This window comes from Serinus canaria, chromosome 15 (genome assembly GCF_022539315.1).
Source record: "Serinus canaria isolate serCan28SL12 chromosome 15, serCan2020, whole genome shotgun sequence".
Lineage (NCBI taxonomy): Eukaryota > Metazoa > Chordata > Aves > Passeriformes > Fringillidae > Serinus > Serinus canaria.
Window position 1 is genome coordinate 11735857 of NC_066329.1, and position 19992 is coordinate 11755848.

General features: G+C 43.7%; 1 protein-coding gene across 1 annotated transcript in view; it reads right to left on the reverse strand.

The window, feature by feature from the left end:
* Window positions 1-15687, reverse strand: part of SBNO1 (strawberry notch homolog 1) — a 31244-nt gene extending 15557 nt beyond the window's left edge. The window contains exons 1-11 of the mRNA XM_030230791.2: window positions 15526-15687; window positions 9130-9263; window positions 8585-8689; window positions 7431-7740; window positions 5568-5668; window positions 4355-4451; window positions 3119-3279; window positions 2031-2164; window positions 1792-1882; window positions 690-851; window positions 49-184 (exon numbers count right to left, since the gene is read on the reverse strand). Of these exons, the coding sequence (XP_030086651.1) occupies window positions 49-184; window positions 690-851; window positions 1792-1882; window positions 2031-2164; window positions 3119-3279; window positions 4355-4451; window positions 5568-5668; window positions 7431-7740; window positions 8585-8689; window positions 9130-9261 (1429 nt within the window). The 5' untranslated portion in view covers window positions 9262-9263; window positions 15526-15687. The remainder of the gene's footprint in view (window positions 1-48; window positions 185-689; window positions 852-1791; window positions 1883-2030; window positions 2165-3118; window positions 3280-4354; window positions 4452-5567; window positions 5669-7430; window positions 7741-8584; window positions 8690-9129; window positions 9264-15525) is intronic.
* Window positions 15688-19992: the final 4305 nt, after the last annotated feature.

A 19992-nucleotide genomic window follows, 5' to 3' on the forward strand; every position in this document is an offset into this window, starting at 1 on the left:
CCAGCAAAACCATCCAGAAACATTTAATCCAAACCCAGCAGTACATACCTGTGGCACTGGCATAAACAACCCTGGCTTTTGGAAGTTTATTTTGAAGTTCCAATACAGCCAGACCTGTTTTTGTGGGTTTTGATGAACCAACAGGACACAGATTCTTTGCTTTATGACACTCATCAAATACAATCTGAACCATAATTAAGGAAAAGCTTTGTCCCACTAATATACAGAATGAGGAGCTGGAACAGAAGGCAAGAAAATCTACTACTTACAATAGGGGGCAGGTGGAAATTGTAAACTCCAGACACTGGTCACTTGAACTAAAAACCTTGGAAAAATATTTAGATAGCAAATTGCCACACTGGAGTTCTTGAAAATGCTGGTGATACTCCAAATATATATTTAAATAAATCCATAAAAATATCAATGTAAAATTATGGTTCTTAAGGATAATTGTTTAATTTTATAGGTTTGATATAAAAAAAACCCCAAACTTCACTCTTGTACCAGAGTTGTGGGGCAATATATTGATGGTAATATGTTTGGCACAAAGTTTGTAAAACTGCAAGTGTAATGTCAGAGCATGCACACAAGTGATTGCCATTACAAATAAAGAATACCTAAAAATCTTTAAAGATACAAGTTTAAATAGCAATTTCATTATAATCAAATGAATTCCAGAAAAAGGATACAACTCCATCGAAATCTTCACCACACCAGTGAAGAAGCTGCTTTAATCTGGTTTTGTATTTACCACCAGACTGACTTTCCCCAATAAGAGAAGAATAGGTAGCAAAGATGACACCTTTCTTCACACTTCCATTGTGTTTGGAAGAAATCTTCCCATACTTGAACTGCAACAAAGAGAAATTAGAGAAATTAATCAAGAGAGACCCCTCCTCAATCCCACCTACCAGATGATTAAGGGATGCTGGTGGTCTCAAACTGAAAGGTGTGAACACTTGGAGCCACCCTAACCCCACACCATCATCAGGGCACAGCTGATGGAAATGTGGTTATGGGGTTATACAAGCCCTTACTTAAACATAGACTTAAGAAAGACTAAATCTTAGGTTTCAAAAGCTTAGCAGCCACATTCTTTGGCTACATGGTTTCTTTAGTTTAAATACAATTGAGATTTTAGTTTCAATGTATCCCTTTAAGAGCCAATAGCTCAAGCGTATTTACAGCTGGTACCATAAATGAGGATTTCTAAAGCCTTATTTTGGAAATTAAGAATTCACAAAGCAAAAATACCAACTTAAACAAAACTTTTAAGTTCAGTGAATTCAACCAGTAATCACACTTTACAATTCAAGCAGCTAATCCAGAGCAGAGGCAGTGTCTCCAAAAATAACTGCACACACCACTGCTGCTTTAATAAATCACTGAGCAGGTCCATTATTCAAGTATTACACAGAAAAAGCATTATATATAAATGTGCACTGAGAGATAGAAAGTGAAAAATTCAAATGCTACAAACCTTTAAAGATGTAAAGAATATTTCAACTTCTAGAAAATATTCTACTAGTAGTGTCAGTAGTGGCTTGAAGTGTAGTTTTTTTTAAAAAAAGCACACATGCTAAGACTTAATCCTACAAGGGGTCTATTTACATGATTAACTTAAAGCTCTGTGTGGTTCTTTGTAAGATTTAGGCCTGTCAAACAAGACCCAGACAGCAAATTTATTGAAATTAGTACATTCTCTCTCTTAAAACAGTCAACATGCACAACTTGTCACACAAGCGTACCTAAAGGTTTGCCCCAACTGTACATAGTAAAAAGTTTCCACACCTTGTTTAATGAATGCACCAATATGTTTTTTGCTCCAATATCTCTCAAATCTCTCTCAGCATCGTATTTCAGATCATTTGACACGCTAAACCTGAAGACACGAAACAAAGCACATTCTGTAAGTTACAGCAGGTCAAAAGGCAGCCAGTTGCTAGAACATTTGTCAGAAGACAGATGACCCTGAATTTAAGTCATAGAGTCACTGGAGTGTCTGCTCTAACAAATCCTGACACACTTACCAGACTGCTCTTTTTCTGCCTAACAAGTAATTTTCATAGATTATTCCAGCTATGGTCCTTCCTTTTCCTACACCAGCACCATCACCTATCAAGAATCCAGCTCTGTCTCCATTGGGCAGGAATGTTTCATGTTGCTGTAGGAGAAAGAACAAAAAACTTGTACCCATTCTCCAGAACACATCACAGAGGATTGTCAGAAAAGAGCAAACATAAGAAACATCCTATTGGAGGAGACCAGTGGTCCAAGCAAACTCCTGGAAGCAGGAAGAGGGAATTTTATTTAGGGAGAGCACAGCACCCCTAACTGCATTGTGTGATCCATTCTCCCCTTCCTTCCCTCAGCTCTGCTCTGAACATCTGTCCAATATTTTGTGCCTTTTTCTAACCCATTGATAGGCTCCTGTGCAGCCTTTTGTAGCAGCAAGACCCAGACATCCACAGCCCGTGGAATGCAGTATTCTGAATCTACCCATTTTAAATCCATCTCCTGTCAGTGTCACCAAGATCTGCTTCGCTTTTGTGTGATGTCACTGACTTCTTGAAGATCTTAACCCTGATTTCATTCCCATTCCTTTCTTTCCCCTCCAGCCCCAAGTGTCCCAGCTGTGTCAGTCTCTTTCCATGAGGTAACTTTTCCCTCCTGTGACCATTTTAGTTGTCCTCTAACTCCACTGCCTCCTAACCCAGCACACAGAGCACTGCACACACACCTGGGCTGGGCACACTGAAGTTTAACCCAGCAAAATAACACCCAGTGCTGTTCTCTATTCCTTCCCAAGATGTCAAAGTGGGCTGGCTTTCTCAGCCTGCTGCTGCAGCCATTAAATTACTTCAGAGAAATAAAAATGACTAACATTCTAAGACAGTTAAAAGATCACCATCATGGAAGTGGTTTAGAGGAAATTTTCCTGGGTGTATTACCTCACATTTATCTGAGCTGAAGCTCACCTGCCATCTTCTAATGCAACTCAAACCTTTAAGCTCTTATTATTTTATCTCCTTGTAAAACTGACATAGCTGCACTTGTCAGATTTTAGTTTTTCTTAAATTCTCTGTTAGCTTTTAAGCTGTGCTGATGTCTGGCATACCTGGGCTGCATAAGTGATTGCTTCCAGCTGCAAAGCTGACAACCAGCCACTGTCAATTGTTTCCTCTGATATTGATGTCTGGTACCACACATCAGGAGGAGTCACACTGGATAAGGAGCTGGTTTCCACTACTGGGTCAGGATGACGTAGACCAATTTTTACTGGTGGAGAAAGAAGGGGAAGGAAGGCAGAAGATGAAAACAAAATACAGAGTTCTGTTGCTGCAGCACAAGTTAATATATTTACCCAAACAACTTACAATTGTGATTGCAAAGGCTGAACTCAACAATGAGTATAGTTCATTGCAACAATCTGTCAAGTGTTAAACTCCATTGCATATGAAGGAACACATTAATCTGAATTTATAACTGCAGTCATAACTTTCTCTTCTCACCACCTTCCCACAATTTTTATGTGATTAGATAAAATTCACTTTACAGAAAATTAAAGTATTTGTGTACTTGACTTGTTTGAGAAAAACTAGTCTGAACCTTGTTTTCCCAAAAAGGCCAGAAGCAGCCTCAGGATGCCAGAATCACAAAAGCAACATTCTTCTCACTATTTATATAGTGCCATTTTTAAGCAGAATGAGAGAAGAAAAGATTTAGAACAGACATGGTTTAATTGTTGACAGATCTCATCAGTAACAATAAAAATTAACCATTTAGCTACAAACTCTCTGCAAAAAGCCTTGCTTTTACAGCAGGTCACTGAATTTAGCAAACAAGATAACAGCTTGTTGTCAATGGGTACAACAAAGAAAAGAGAAAAAAGAGGAGATGGCAATTAACAGCAGTAAAAGATTCACTCAAAACCAAGCAAGAGCCAGTTCTAAGTAGTCAGCCAGGAACAATGCAGGAAGAATGCACTTCGGGTGATTTCACACCAAAAGACTCAAACTAGATTCCTAAGTGTAGCAGTGAGCACTGAATCCCTTAACAAAATTTCCTGTGCTGAGGCACAAGGCATCTTAACAGAGTTAAAAAAACAGGCCTGATTTTAGTTCATCAGTCATATCTTACTGCTCAATTATACTGAGGAACTCCTCTTTAAAAATCCACTTATCTTCCAAATCTAAGCATTACAGAAGATAAACTTCCTAGGAAAACCCACAATGCATTCAGGTCCTGTTAACTTCAGACAGTATCTATTTTCTGTGTTAGCAATTACACAAGAGTAAATAAATGAACTCTCAAAACATTCAGCCTTTGGATGTAACTGAAGATCAGGTCATACATTTTATTGGCATATATTCAGCGTAGGTCTCTGCATGGCCCATTTCTTCTTCATCTTCTTCCTCGGGTTCCTCCTCTTCTTTTACTGCTGGCACTTTCTAGAATTGAGAAATATTTGTGTTAGTCAAACAGCACATTGTTAATATTCCATCTCCTGGAAATTAACACGAGAAAGGAAATGAGGACAAACTTGCACTTCAATGTTTTAACACATGTAGGGAACAAACCAGTGAATCTCTGGGAAACTACACACAAATGTAGATTTCTTACACTCTGAACAACCCTCTAAAGACACTAAGTCAGGGAACGTCCTCTTCTTTGCAAGGAGATCAAGTACTCCAAACTCACATAAGCAGAATTAAAAACAAATTCTTCTTACTGCATTTTAAAACCAGACTATGACTTAAAGGAAATTGGCTTGAAAACATGACAACCCTAATGTTTAAGTACTCCCCTGGAGTCTCCTGCAGTTCCACATTCAAGACACCATTTCACAACTTTACAGTTAAATAGTCAGTTCTGTCCAGTATTCTCTGAAACCTGACAGTTACACATTTACTGTGACCCTGGCCAATGCAAATATAAAAATATTTGTAAAGCACTCAATAGATGACAACTCAAACATCTTCCACAACTACTAATGTTTAATACAAAAGAAGTGATCTGAAAAACCCCTTTTGTATGGCAGTCACTAATGAGCACAGCTCTTCCCAAACATCAGCCTGAGTCTAGATATCAGTGAAGATGCCAAAACTCAAATGTTTACAGTATCAGAAGGTAATTTTATTACATTTAGAAAATTGAATGATATTCAATTTACATCTTCAATTTAACTGTCCAGAAGCACAGCCATGCTAGGGGGAAGTCTTTCAGTTTCCTCATTGCTAGTGATTTTAAAAGAAAATGTTTTAACCCAGAGGAAATGCTATGCTTATCACCTTTAATCAGAGCCACACCCTCCTTGGCCCACACCAGCTTCTGCTAAGGACAGTAATTTCTTGAAATTGTCATTTACTATCTAAGCTCAGCACAGCTGTTAACTTCACTCATCTAACCAAGTTTCATCTTCTGGAGCAACTGACCTTTTGAACAAACAGATGCACTTGACAGTTCCACCACACACAAGACAAGTATGAGTAACTCCTGGAACTGGCCGCAACTGTTTATGGCCAGCAAGACATTGGTTTGGCAAATGAATCATTTGTGCCACTTACCACAGTTGGTGAAAAACTTCTCATTTTAATGTCATTTATCCATATTCTTGCTACCTCTTTTGTGGAAGCCTCCTTCTTCACTGCACCATTGCTTAGGTCAGCTGCAAAAGAAAAGCTGTGTTTACAGAATTCCCTCCAAACATCAACTCAGACTAACATGCTGCTCTATGAATGAGCTGAAAGAGAAGTATAAAGTATCCAGGAGCACAATGATGCTTCAAGAACAAATTTGTAACAGGATCCTTTAAGAAGACCATTTATTAACCTAATCTGTCTTCAGCCACAATTGCAAGGAACTAGGACTAGGGCTCAGTACACAACTAAAATAATTTGCATAAGGATGGATGCAAAATATTGAAAGCAGCTGTCAAGCTTCCATCATATCAATGCATGTAATAAACTTAGCATAATTGCCCCTAAAAACAATTAGGGCACTTGCACAAATAAATGTTTTCCTCAAAGGCATCACATAATTTAACTTTTTAATATTTTCCCATCTAGATCTCCTGCTGCCTGAATTATATGAAAAGACCATTTTCCTTTCAAGAGCTTCTCTTTTCTGCAAGTCTTTGTCATTTTTTAAAATAAACACGAGGAAAGATCCAAAAACACAGGAACACAAATAAGATTAAGAATGCAGTTCTAGAAGTTGCAGGTCTCCTTTTCACTTTATACAGAAGCTACAAATTGCACTGTTTCCTGCAGCTGTGCAACTCCAACAATTACTGTGTGCTGGTGTCACCTATTCTGTGCTTCTCTTGAGTTTTCACTTGGTTTAATAAGACTGACTTATCCCCTTCTGCTTTCTCCCCTCCTTTACTCCCTGCCCCAACTTCAGTTCATGTCCCAACTTGGGTTTTGGCAACCACTCCCTAAGAGAAAGCAATGACACAAGGAGGGACATTCTGCTTTTTGTTTCAGTTCTAACAGACAGCTCCTGCACTGCACTCTCTCTGCATACAGAAAAATAGGTTATGCCAACCACACCTATAAAATCAGCAAAGCTTGTTTCAGAGACAATGAAAATAACAAAAATCCAGAAAATGCCTGTGCATCTTTCAGAAAAAACTGAAGATATTTTCCAACTGAACTAGTCTGATCTTAACATGCTAAAAATCAGAACAACTTGAAAGAGTTAGTTACACACACATGTAGCTTTTTCCTTATTCAAGTTGACCACGTTAGAAATAACATACAAGGAAATATTATGGAAGGAATCACAAAATGAAGATTTGGAGTGAGATAACAAAGGACTTGTGGCATTTAACTTACTGCAGCATTTCAGAAGTAATATGAAAATAAACAGCAAGTTTTAGGACTTAATTTCTTAAACAATAGATCTGTGCCTTCAATGAAACAAAGGGAAAGATTTTCCCTTTGTAGGAGACAATTCACACAGACACCTTATGTGCTACAAATCTAGTTTGGAAGATGCTAACTAGAAAAGTTAGCATCTTCCAAAAAAATAGTCCTAATTTGTTGTAATAGTCCTAAAAAAATAGTCCTAATTTGTTGTAATTTCAAGTACACGCTAGAACAGGAGCTGGTGAAGACTCCAGTAACATAGCTAACAGACTTCAGTAATGTTCACAAAATACTTTTACCAATTTTCCAGCTGCAATCTGCCATTTTCCTTGTTCCATGTGGTAAATCAAGAGTTTAATTTTTTAACTCTGTTATTATTTCATACTTCTTCACCCCGAATTCTAACACTACTACAGTAAGAATGAAATTTATCAGGTTTCCTGAACCACTTCACTTTACCAGGATATTGTACTAATCAATGAAAATCCACGACATGCAAAGCTCTTTGTTATTTCACTATTTAAATAAATACTGTAATTACAAAGGGAGCAAACTCACTTGCTGCTGTTGCTACTGGTTGGGCAATATTAGGAGGTGGCTTCAATTTCATGAGTTCATTAAGACTGTTGTTCTTGAGCAGATCTTTCAGCTGAATCTGGTCCTTGGAAGGTGCAGTGGTCAAGGCATTGCGAACTGCTGGTGCTGCCACCGAGGGCCGAGTGGTTGTGCTGGTCTGGATGATCTTTGCTACAGTGATCGTCTGCCTCGAGGTCGTCACAGGCGTCGTTTTTGTCACCACTATTGTCGTCCCCAGAGTTGGAAGCTGATTTATTTGATTCAGCACAAAGGTTGTGGTGGATGGTGGTTGCTGGCAACAAAGAAGTGGGGAAATTTTCAGAAAACAGTCAAAAAGAAAGAGCAAATTTTATTAGACTTCATTGAGCACACAGGATACACCAGTTTTTAGAAGACACTTGCATTAAGAAATGTCTTCAAATAAGATGCTGAAGGTGCCAGAGAAATTATCTTGCGCAACAGTCTGAGCAAAAACTATCTCTCACTACATTGCACATATTTCAGAAGGGTTTATTTTAGATATTATGGTAAAGAAAAATAAAATTCATCACGCAGGTCAAGATATGACCACTACAGTCTTCCCCATATCAGATAAAGCCAGTCCAACCCACTGCTGGCCAAGGCTCGGCCAGTCAGTGTCACTGACAATGCCTGTGAGATGGTGTTTGTTCAACAACAGCCAGAAACTTATACCATCAGCAGCTGATGGAGGACAGAGTATGTGAGAAAAACCTGCAGATACCAAGGTCAGTGAAGGAAGGGGAGAAGGTACCCCAGGTGCTGGAGCAGGGACTCCCTTGCAGCCTTTGGAAGACCATGGATGCCAGGAGTAAAGTTGAGCCCAGGACAAAGGAAGGAGTGGGGAGAAGGTATTTTTAGATTTGTTCTTACATCTCATTTTCCTCCTCCATTGTTAACTGGCAATGAATTAATTTCCTTGAGTTGAGTCTGGTTTGCCCATGACAAATTGCTAATCTCTCTGTCCTTATCTCAACCCGTGAGCCTTTCACCATGGCTTTTTAGCCTTTGTGCAACTGAGGTGGAGGAGTGACAGAGCAGCTTTGTGGATACCTGGTGCCCAGCCCAAGTGAAGCCCCCTCCCCATCCAAGGCCAGGAGCAGCAGCTCAGCTCTTACCCGAACATTTAATAAGGCTGGAGTGGAGACAGTCTCTGGTTCTTGTTTGACGGCAGCTGCAGCCTCAGTCTCCAGGCCCAGCTCCAACGCGCTGAGCGGTACCGACTGCAGAGGGAAGGAAGCAAACAAGGCAGCAGGAATAAAACCTTCAGGCTTTTGTTCCCAGTCTGTGCCTGAAGTGGCTACACTGGCAGAGTGAAGGCCATCATGGAGCTTAAACATGGTATTTCATTACACTTTTTATGCATTTTATTGCAGAGCAGCTAGATCCCAATGACATGAGAGCTCTCCATAGATACCTGACATTATGTCCCCATGTCATGTCCAGCATATTTCTGTCTGTGCTGACCTCAAGTGTTTGACATTGTTTTTTTGTATGGAAGTTTAAAATTAATTCACAAGCCATTTTCCAATCTCAGCACTATGAAGTAAGAAACTTAAGAAAACTCCACATGCTTCAACCACTTGCCATGCACACCATCCCCTTTAACCCCTTCATCACAGCAAACCCAAGCTCTAACAAATCCCTGTGTTCTTGTTTTAACCTGCTGAACAGCTGGAGTTGGTGCTGGATTTGCAAGAACCACGTCTGGAGAGTCAATATCAAAGAGATCATTTGGACTGATTCCACTCTCACTCAAAGCAGCAAGCAACAGATCTTGTCCTGGCTCCACCATCTCTGGGGAAAAAAAAAAAGAAACTGTAAATACAAGTACATTTGATTCTGATTTATTTTTTGCCCACACACAACTCCATTTCCTGCATTTAAGTACAGTCTCTTGTACACACAGTCACTTTCTAGATGTGCTCTGGTTCTTTAGATTATTTGTAGGCTTTTCAACATACTCACCACATTTAAAAGCAGGGGAAATTAAATAATTTTCTACACAAAATGCTATCCTACCCATAAACTTAAGAGACCTTTTCTAGTCTTTGAGGCACTACATTTTCAGGCATTACAAGAAATATCAAGAGCAAGAATGGTGAAACCATGTTATGCTAATGATCCATCTTTGTCAGTGAAGCAACTGCACGAGGGAAGCACAATTAAAACTCATTTACTTTATCTTGTAACAAGTTAGTGATAAAGAGCTTATAAGGAAAGCTTTAATTTCTTGTTTGCCCTTACATTAGGTTACATTCATTCACTGGAGAAATTTTGTTTTGCATAGTGGAGAGAACAAATGTGCCACTATTATAGTATGTAACTGCTTATTAAATAGGACACTAACATCAGGTCACAGACTCCTTTATGTGTAGGACAAGCAAAACTAATTTCAAAAAGCTATTCTAGACAGCATAAAAACTTATTAAAAAGCCAAATACTCCATATTTAAAGATGAAGAGAGGAGATAACACATTTCACTTGCTTAAGAAGGAAACCCATCTGCCTCAGTATTAAGAAAAAAATTAAATTATCTCACAGAACTTGAGCTGTTGCTCATACAGTCTAAAATACACCTCAAGCAGATCTTAATTTCCCTCACCCTCCACACCCCTTAACACCCACTGGGAATAAAACATTGAAACCCAATGAAGCCAAACACCTACTCTAAATAGGTAAGAGGACAAAATTATTTGTTGGCATTTTAGATGTTCATTCACAAGACTCCAGAACAGCATTCCCTTGCTTATCCCTTCTCCATGCACAGCTGAGCCACATCCAGCTGGCTGGCGACACATCTTCCTCAGCACTTTTAGCAGAACAGGTAATTCTTGTAATAAGCTAAGCCTCAGGCACTTAGTTCTTACTCTTCCCAGTTTTAGTCTGTGCAATAGCAGGGAGAAACCTTTTAGTTGTGGATTCTTAGTGAGATGGTGGCACCACAAGGCCCAGATACAGGGACAAGGGGAAGATACATTTTAATGCAAAGATGCTCCAAACAATATCAAAGCAACAAACAATTGGTGGAACTGCTACTGACTACACACAGGCTCAACTAACACCACTTGCTTGTCAGAACCAGACTCCTTTCTCTTAAAGGTATTTGAGGTGAGTAAATAAATTGGCAGAATAGCCTTGTTTGTTGCTATGACATACAGAAAATATTAAGAAGTATTAAGTCATCTAGCACACTTAATTGATATGGCAGCACCATTAAAGGATGTCACCACCCACTAGCTTGTCTCCCAGAATCCTGAATGGGTCAACAAAAGTGGTAAGACCTGACTTTTAGTTTCACCTTTCATTCCAGAAAGACTGTGCTTTCTCTCTCAAAAAAGGGACTATAGATACATTAATCAGGCAAGATAAATATTTAATTTTCATCAGACTAAAATCTTAACAGCGACCATCACATGCAAGTTTAGAAGTTTGCAGCATTGTTTACTAATGTGAGGGGAGGAAGGGTTAAGTCTGCAGATGAAATTTTTGCTTGTCAGTACTTTTAGTGTTCAGCACTTGAGAGCAGCTACTGAAGATGAATTTCTCTACAGAAGGGGAATTCACACAGGTGACCCCATCAAAACAGCTCCAAGACACTTAAAAATCATAACTTCACAGTATCCATTTGGGAAAGAGGCATGAGCACCCTTCCACACAGGGTAACAACTTTGCTCAAAGGACAAATAAACTAAAATGTCTAAATGTACAGAGGAAAAACCATCAGTTAAGTCATTCTTCAGTGTGTATGGAGTTGTGATCACCCCACTGCTAAACGAAGGTATGACTAAAACTTCGTTGAGAGCTAAGGGACCGGTCTAAATAGAGGCACAAAAAGGCAGAAGCCTGGGGCTTTTCACTTAACAGAACTAAGAGAAAACGGAAAGAGTCGAGAACTCTTAGTCTGCTCTCACAATATAGGAATGAAAGGCCTTTCTATGAAGTTGAGACTCAAAGCAAAACCAAAGCTAGAAGAAAAACCCACACCAACACCACAAAGGCACATCTTCCCCAGCCACCCTGCAATGGTGTCACAACCCATTCAGTCTGTTTCAAGCCCAGTTTAGCATTTCCACGATGCCACTGACCTGAACGTGTTTAACCTTTAAAAACATGATGGCTGAGACCTTAAAAGTTTCAGAGTTCAGAAAAAAAAACAATTCAGAGCAGTAATGCTTTAGTTGCTTATTTCAAAGTCTTCAGTAAATGACTGGTGATAGAAACTAGCAAAGTAATTCCTACAATTTCAGAGTAAATATCTCCTGTTTAGAAGCATCCCTTCCTAGTGAAGCTGTTTTCATGTAAAAAATCGCCCAGCTGCACCCCTCTCCTGACACCCCAAATTTTAAGTCTTAAAAATTCATGGTTGCTCACAACCCAGCAATAAGCTCAGTAAAACAACAGCAATTGTTTGACTGTCAGTTTGGACAATGAAAGTTTGACTAGTTTCACTTATTTTGTTTCTGTACAGTAGGAACAAAGCTGCATTGTTTGGAACAAAAGGAATTCTGAACTTCTAGATTTTTTACATTAGAAGTCACTGAATACTTAGCACCAATTTTAGCCTTTGTGCAACTTCCAAGCACCAATGCTGCCCACCCTCCTCATTTTAATTTATCAAGGAAAGTAAATGAGGAAGGAAAAAATATACAAAAGGAGCTGCATTGTGATAACATTTCATTTTCTGTAGCACATGCTGGTTAAGCTTAAAACATTATCAGGCTGAACCAGCTCCATAATCTTGCAAGGTAGGAGGCTCCATAGCTAACACAAGTAAAAGTGACTTTATCAAGCTCTGCAGCTCAGCCTTGGCAATACTATATAAGGACCTGTTTGCCACATCTTCAAAATCTTCGAAAGAAAATACTTATTAAAAAGTTGTGAATATTACAAGCTGTTCCCTGAGGATTTCATCACTCAAAAGAACTGTTTTGAGCATGTAGAATCTTGCAGATAAGATTGTTCTATGTTTAGTGAGGTAGTCCAATGTCACTGAGCAAGAATCAGCCTATTAAATGAAACTAAAAAAATGTATTTATAAAATTTCAAAAGTAGTAATATCTTAATTACTTTCTTTGTATAAAGAAAAACCAAACTGCTGCTATTTCAAGAAGGGCTACCAAAACAAATATTTCTGCAAGGTGCTCTCCTGATGAAGAACATAGCTTAAAACTTTGATAAAGAGGCAGTTTTTGATCACTGCACATTATGTAAATAATTCCTGATTTAAAGATACAAAACTAGAATGCCATGTTTAATATCATGTCATGTATCCATGCCAACCTGGCTCTCTCTCCTTCCATTTTAGCTTTGGTACAAAGAAACAAAACAAAAAAAGACAAAAAAAAAGATTCTAAAACACATGTCAAGCAACCTGCTCTGTTTCCCCTGAGAAACATAATGGTAGAATCCCAAACAATGAAAAGCCTTTTGATTTTCAGGTCTGTGAGTTACACATTGTAACACTGCATGCCTGAAGTGCTTATTTAAAAACCATAATCAATTACAGTATCATCAGTTGGTCCAAACCAAACATCACAACCAAGCAGGCACTGCTATTCCCAAGCCCTTCAGACATCTGGGCTCTGTGGTGCACCCAGCTGCAGCCTGGGTGTTAATGCCTGACTGGGACATAAACAGCATTCAGCAGCTTCTGATCTGCCACTGGAAAGGTTTTCCCACGGCCTTTTTGGGGAATACCTGTCACCTGAGCTGTACTGGAAGCCATTTATAACATAACATCACACAAAAACTGGAGCTGTAGAGACAGGACAGCTTTGCCCTGCAAATTCTCTGCCTGTCTCAACCATGAGTTATTATTGACCTGAAAATTTCACATCTCCCTTTGCAGCCTCTCAGGGCAGAGGTGTAAGAGCCCCATCCCACCCAACAGGATTCTCTGGAGAGCCACGTGGGCTCTGCTCATTTCACAGCTTTTGTCTCCAGAAGGCAACCTGGGTAACAGTAAAAAAAAAAACCTCAACCAACCCAACCCCTTCTGGTCCTCTCCAAGCCACCCTCCAATCAAAGAGCAAAACCCTAATTAATGAACTCACTCATCCTTCCATGCCTTAACCTCAAGACTAGCAGTTAATTTTGCATTCACACGTACAAAGGTGTTCTCACAAAAACCTTAAGTTAACTCAAATCCTGGAAAAAACATTCCCACTTTTCCAGGGCTGGTTACCACTCAAAGCTTTCAAGGACATGAGGGACACTTCAGGGTAACGTGGGCTTCAACTCTGCCTCAATGCTTTTTAATGACTGGGCTACAACATTTACAACTGCCATGTTACACAGAAGTTCTGCAAATATTAAAATACTTAACAATGCAATAATTTGGCACGAAATCTGCTTTCAGACTAAAAGGCTGGAGCTGGTAATTGGGCCAGGAGTGAAAGTTTTTAAGAAGTAAAATCTCAAAGAAAAAGAGCAGCATGTGAGCACCAGGATCCTTAGTTTTAGCCTGGGAGGCAGTTCCAGGTGTGTCTCAAAGCACCATTACCTATATCCATGACCTGCTTCAACAGCTTTTAAAGTAGCTCTCAGCCAGTTTTGAAACCAGAGTAGTCTGGACAAAAAGACAAACTGCCTACATTTTATTTCTAAATATTAGGATTGCATACAAATATAATATCTCATGGCTGTGAGGGAGATACAGAATACCAATTCAAATGTCACGCTGTTACACAATTTCAATTCTTGCTTTACAACATCAACTAGAGATTTTCATTTTGGGGGAGGGCAGCTTACAAAACATTAATGTATGTTTTTAAATAATTTTAATTCAGACACAACCTTGGTAGTCTAAAGCCAAATAGTCTACCACCGAGTTAATTCCTAACTTCACACTGTGCCATTTGATCACACTCAATTTTTTTTTTTACTCACTCTGGAGTTACCTAACAGATCAATTCCAGGGGTTTATTCTTAAGCATTTACAAAAACTGCCTCATCTTTAACATCTATCAAACACGTAGAACCAGCCTAGAGTAACTGAAAGAAAGTACTAGACTTCTGATTTATACCCTCAAATGGAGTGTGGAACCTAGTCAGCTAATAATACTAAAGAAACAACCTAAAAAAAAAAAAGGAGAAAAACCCAAAAGGCCTCTTCCCCATCAGACTGTAGGAGCATTTCTACGTTAAACTATTACTCACCCTAGCAACCTCTGTTTGAGGTGCGCTCGTTAAGAGTCCCTGGACTTTGAGGCCGTGTCTGTCGCCGCGGTTCAGCTCCCCGGGAGCAGCGGGGCCCCAGCGGGCTCGGCAGGGCGGGGAAGCCCCCGGGGGAGGCGACGGGAGACACGGGGGGTCGGCGGCTGCTGCCCCGCCACCTTCCCACCAACACGTGTTCCCGACATAAACTTCCGGGTTGGGCCAGAATCGGCTGCGTAATCCTGTCCCATGCGCGACTTTTTGTTTCCAGACCTTCACCTCTTTAAAGATCCCTCCAACAGTACCGCGATCCCGGAGAAGGGCGGGAGGGCTCCGTCTCACGGCGGCTTTCGGAGCCGCTCCGGCACCATAAATCAAACACCGCCATCCCCCCCGCCTCGTTTCTCCATTTCGAACCTCAACAATCACCGGCCGCGGAAAGAGCGCACAAAGGCGCGGGCCGGCCCGGGGGGCTCTGGCCGCGCTGGGATGCGGCGGGGGGGGCGGCCAAACCCACCGCCGCGCCCGCCCCCGTTGGAGGCGCTCCCCCAGAACCGGGGGGCCCCACCGCCCGCCCCCGCACGCCCCCGGGCACGAAGTTCGCGGGACAACCGGGGCTCCTCCGGGGCGGCGGCGGCGCCCACCCCGCCGGCCGCGCCGCCCCCGGCCCACCGGGACCCCTGCGGGGGCGGCCGCGCAGCCTTCCCCGGCTGAGGGACTGAGAGAGACGCGGAGCCGCTCCCAGCACAACGGGTCCTCCCCGGACACCCCCGCGCCGCCGCCGCGGGCCCCGGTGAAGAGCTGAGGGGAAGAAACCCCCGGGGTGGCCCCACAACACGGGGAGAGGCCAGAGGCGGCCAAACAGACGCGACGCCAGGCAAAAGAGCGGCGCGAGACTTACTCTCTGTCGCACTCGATCCTCCCGCGGGCTCCTGGAAGTCTCCGCCGCCGGCCCCGCCGCCCGCCGCTTTCTAACTCACAGCCGCCATCTTTGCCCTCCCTCCCCTCACAGGGGAGGGGGGGCTGGGGGCCGCCCGCACCACGTGACCCGGGCCGCGCCTCCCTCCCCCCGCCGCGCCGCGCGCGCTCCCCGCCCACGTGACCCCGCCAGCCACCGCCCGCCGCTGGCGCGCGCTCGGCACCACGTGACCCGCCCCCCGCCCGCGGGCTCCCGGTCACGTGGCCGCCGCCGCCGTCTCGCGCCCACCCCCCCCTCCCACCGCCGCCACCGGGCCCTGGCGCGCGGTTCCCGCTCGCCCCCCCCGTCACGTGACATGCCGCGCCTCCGTTTTTTTTCCCTGCCCTCAGCAACGGGAGGGCCGTAAGTTCCTCGTTCCCTCCCCCCCCGAAAAAACCCCGGCGTATCCACCGTCCTTCAAATAAGCGACGTCCCCGCGGGCGGGCCCCTCCCCATGGCGGCGGCCGCAGTCGAGCCTTGGCGATCCGGGCCCGGTTCCCGGTAGGGTGGGGGGAGGGGAAGGCGGAGGCGAACGGCTGCGAGTGGTCACGTGACCTAGGCTCCCGCAAGATGGCGGCTGCGGACGAGAACTCGGCAGCGCGGCTGAGCTCTCGCGAGATCTCGCGTTTCTCGCTGCATCACGGGGCGGGGGAAAGGCGCCGTGCGCGCGCCCCCGCCTGAGGTGGCGTTGGCGGGAGCGGCCTCGGAGCGGCGGGACCGGACCGGGCGCGGGGGCTTCGGCGGGAGGGAAAACGGTGTTAATTGAGCTTATCCCCGCCCGTGCTCCCGCTGGAGAATGCGTCTCACTTCAGACGGCCCCTTGGTCCCGTCCCGTCTCTCCGCGGTTGGCGGCTCCGAGCACCCCTGTGCGGCCGGTGCCACCTCTGCCCCCTCACGGTACCGCGGCTCTGCAGAGTTCCTGCACAAGAATCCCCCCAGGAGAATGCGGGGGGACATCCCTGCTGCCCTCCCTGGGGTGCTGGCAGATGAGTTTTCCCTTGCGAATATTGTACAAGGTGCTAATGTGAAACTTGCTGCTGCAAAAAGTGAGTTAAAATCTGGAGACCCCTCATGCTAGTTTCACATTTGGAGACATTTTTTTAGAGCTGGAAGCCCCCAGAGTGAAGACTTGTTAAAAGAGACAATCTTCCAATAAAATGCTTTCCCAGATGTGTAAAAACATGAAAATTTGTAAGAACTTTCACATAGAATTGAGTAAGACATAAATGAAGTGCGAGCAATCATGAAATACCTTCAAATGTTCAGTATTATTCAGTCTTGTGCAAGTTTGCTTATTTTATCATTAGACAAATTTAACAGGGATTAATATAACCAATACAGGATTAGACAAATTAAGGCTATACTATTTAAAGACAAAGCAACGTTAATTAAACTGATTTAAGTAATTCAGATTAATCAGTGATGCTTCAGATGGAGAAAAAGATGACAGAAGTGAGGCCAGAGACCAGAAGAACAATTTAAATGGCAGCTTTTATCTTGGTTATTTCCCCTTGCGCGCTTCAGATGAAGGCATAATGAAATACAGCTCACATGTGCTGAACCAAACTTTAAATCTTAGCAGCTCTGTACAATCGTGACAAGAAAGGGAGGGTTTTGATGTCTTGAGTTGAAAAGGGAGTCACCTGTCAGCGTTTGTGATCATCCTCGACTGCAATAGGTGAGTAATCCCGCTGGTGGAAATGCTGCTTTCCATTGGCGTGGAATTAGCAGAGGCACATTTGTCTGCAGGACTCTGTTTCCATAGAATTTTGGCATGTAATTCACAGATCTCATTGCACTTTCTAGTCAGAGATTTTTTTTTTAAATCATTGGTAGATACAATTCTGAATATAATCATATTTCATATTCTATGAAATGCAGTTAGCACCTCATGGCATTTTACTCTGTGACTTTATAAAATGATGTTGCTTAATGTAATACTTAGCAGTTGCCCTCAGGGATTGTTTTTACTTGATTTCTAGTGGCTGAAGCACAAATTGTAGGGATTTCATCTTGTGAACGAGAAATTTGTGTAAATGCTGTCATTTATTTTGCAAATTGCAAATATGACAGGTGCCGTGTGAGAACTTGCTCTCAGGTGGGAATATTTAACAAGCATCCCCTTGGTATATTGGACAGAAAATGAAACTATGAATTCAAATATAAGATTTTTTTAAAACTGGATGAAGTGTTCATGTAGACCGAAGAGATTTACCTTGAAGATTTTCTTCCCTTTCTGAGCAAATCAACGCCTCGCTCGCTCTTCCTTCCCTTCCCCCACAAAACAATTTCACATTTCCGCAGTAAAACGTGGTGCTCCCGGGAGCTGCTCATGCGGCACTACGGGAGAGAATATTTAGGTCACTGGGTTTTAGCGCTGGTTCTAGCGGGAGCCGCGCTGCTCCCTCTGGATTACGGGAGTCGGCAGCGCTCTCTCCATGTGCTGCCGCGTGTCCCGAGTCACAGCGGCGGGCGGCTCCAGCCACGCTCCTTTGGGCTGGAGCCTTTAGCATTTGAACTTTTCCTCAGCTCTGGCTTTTGGCCGCAGCCAGCTGAGGGGTGAAGCCAACGTGTTTTGCCAATTCACAGTGTGATCCCAGCGCGCCGGGAGCAGCGGCCAGTTAGAGATGACGATGTTTTCTTTGTTGCTCTGGGGAAGAGAATTCCTTGGCTTCCTTTGCCCTCTACTGGTGGCCCGCACGGCTTCGATGCCAACTCAGCTCTTTTGCTTAAGATACATATATGAAAGAATTACTTAAAATATACAACCCCCAACAGCTGAGCAAAACCACAGTTGAGGGCGTTTCCAGAGCTTTCCCAAGACATTAGGAAGAGTGCTCCCTGTTTCTGCAAGAAGGAAATAATCTCAGTAATTTATTAAGATCCATTTTTTCCCAGTTGCATCCCAGCTCTGTGATAAGTACAGTGCAAACTGGGGTGGAAAAATCAGAGCAGTATCTGCTCTGGTGCTTTTGCAGAGAGCTTGGAGTACCTGCCTTGATGAAGAACACCATGGACATGGATGTTCATGGACACGATGTCCAGAGGATGACCGCTGGCTGCAGCTTTGAGTTTACAGGAAAATACCCAGTGCATTTTGGTTGCATCTGTAAAATTCATGTGCCTGGTGATCGAAGACCCAAATGTAACAAATGTCAGTGCCCATGCAGAGCTGGGTTTGTTCTGTCTTCTCCCAAAGTGCCTGAATGCGGAGCTATCACAGGAAGAGGAGGGGGTGGCCTGGAATGCTGTGCTGCCTTCTGAGACTCCTCTGCAGTCACACTGAATTCCTGTCCTGTGAGCCCCCAGCTGCTGTGGGACAGCTTGGAAAGGACGAGGCCCAAGTTCTTGCTTAAGATGAGAAGGGTTTTTTCCTGTTAAGGGAAAGGATGGTTTTCAGCTGTATCACTGACTGGCTGTTTATGTCACTGTGGGAATGCCCTAGAGACAAGCAGCAGCCTGTGCCTACAGATAAGCCATGGGTGGGAAGCCATCCCTGTGGCGATAGCGCTTGGGCCAGAGCAAGTGCCACCACCCCAGGTCCTGAGCACACTCAGGCAGGCCTTGCTCCTGGAGGGGTAGCACAGATAGGAAACAGGAGTCATGCACTGTTGCTCAATGTAAATGTTCTGCTTATTATGGAGCACCAAAGTCCTGTGTGGCAATTTCCTGACTTCCACGATGGCATCCATCCGGATCCCCTGATCCATGCATGCTTTGACCCATTGCTGTGTTACTCTTTGCCATTGTACTTTCCTGATTTCAAAGTGAATGTGCTAGTCCTGTTGGAAGCTTCTGACCAGGAAATCGATGCTGAAGGCAGTTCCAGCTCTCGTAGTGATAATGATGGCTCTGTCATTTGGCTTTTAATATTTTAGCTGCCCTCCTTTTGGAATGAGGATTTACGTAAGGTCTTTGATGCTTTAGTGCAATGCTGGAGTATTACCTGCTCTCCAGGCAAGTTTTGAAGATAGAACTAATAGACTTAAACTTCAGCCAGGGAGCTCTAAGCTAAACATTGCATAAAGCAGCCTAATAATTTCACAGAGCAGAGTTTTACAATCCCGCCAGGATTAGGGATCCCCCAAATCCTCGCTGCGAGGTGGCGTGGGCCGTGTGCCCTGCGGAGAGGTGCAGGAGGGAGGCAGCGTTGGCGGCGGGAGGTGCCGGTGCACTGGCAGAGCGGACAGGGCCCAGGTACCGCCGCGCCCCCACCGCTCCGCGGGCTCGCACGGCCCGGAGGGTCCCGCTCCCACCGCCGCGCGCTCCCACCCACGTGGCGCGGCCCGGCTGTGGGAGGGGCATTCCCTGCCGGGTCGCCAATCAGAGCTCTGCCTGCCCTCGGCACGGACCAATCAGCGCCCACTGAACACACATTTAAACCCTGTTCCCGGGAGCCGCAGCCACCGC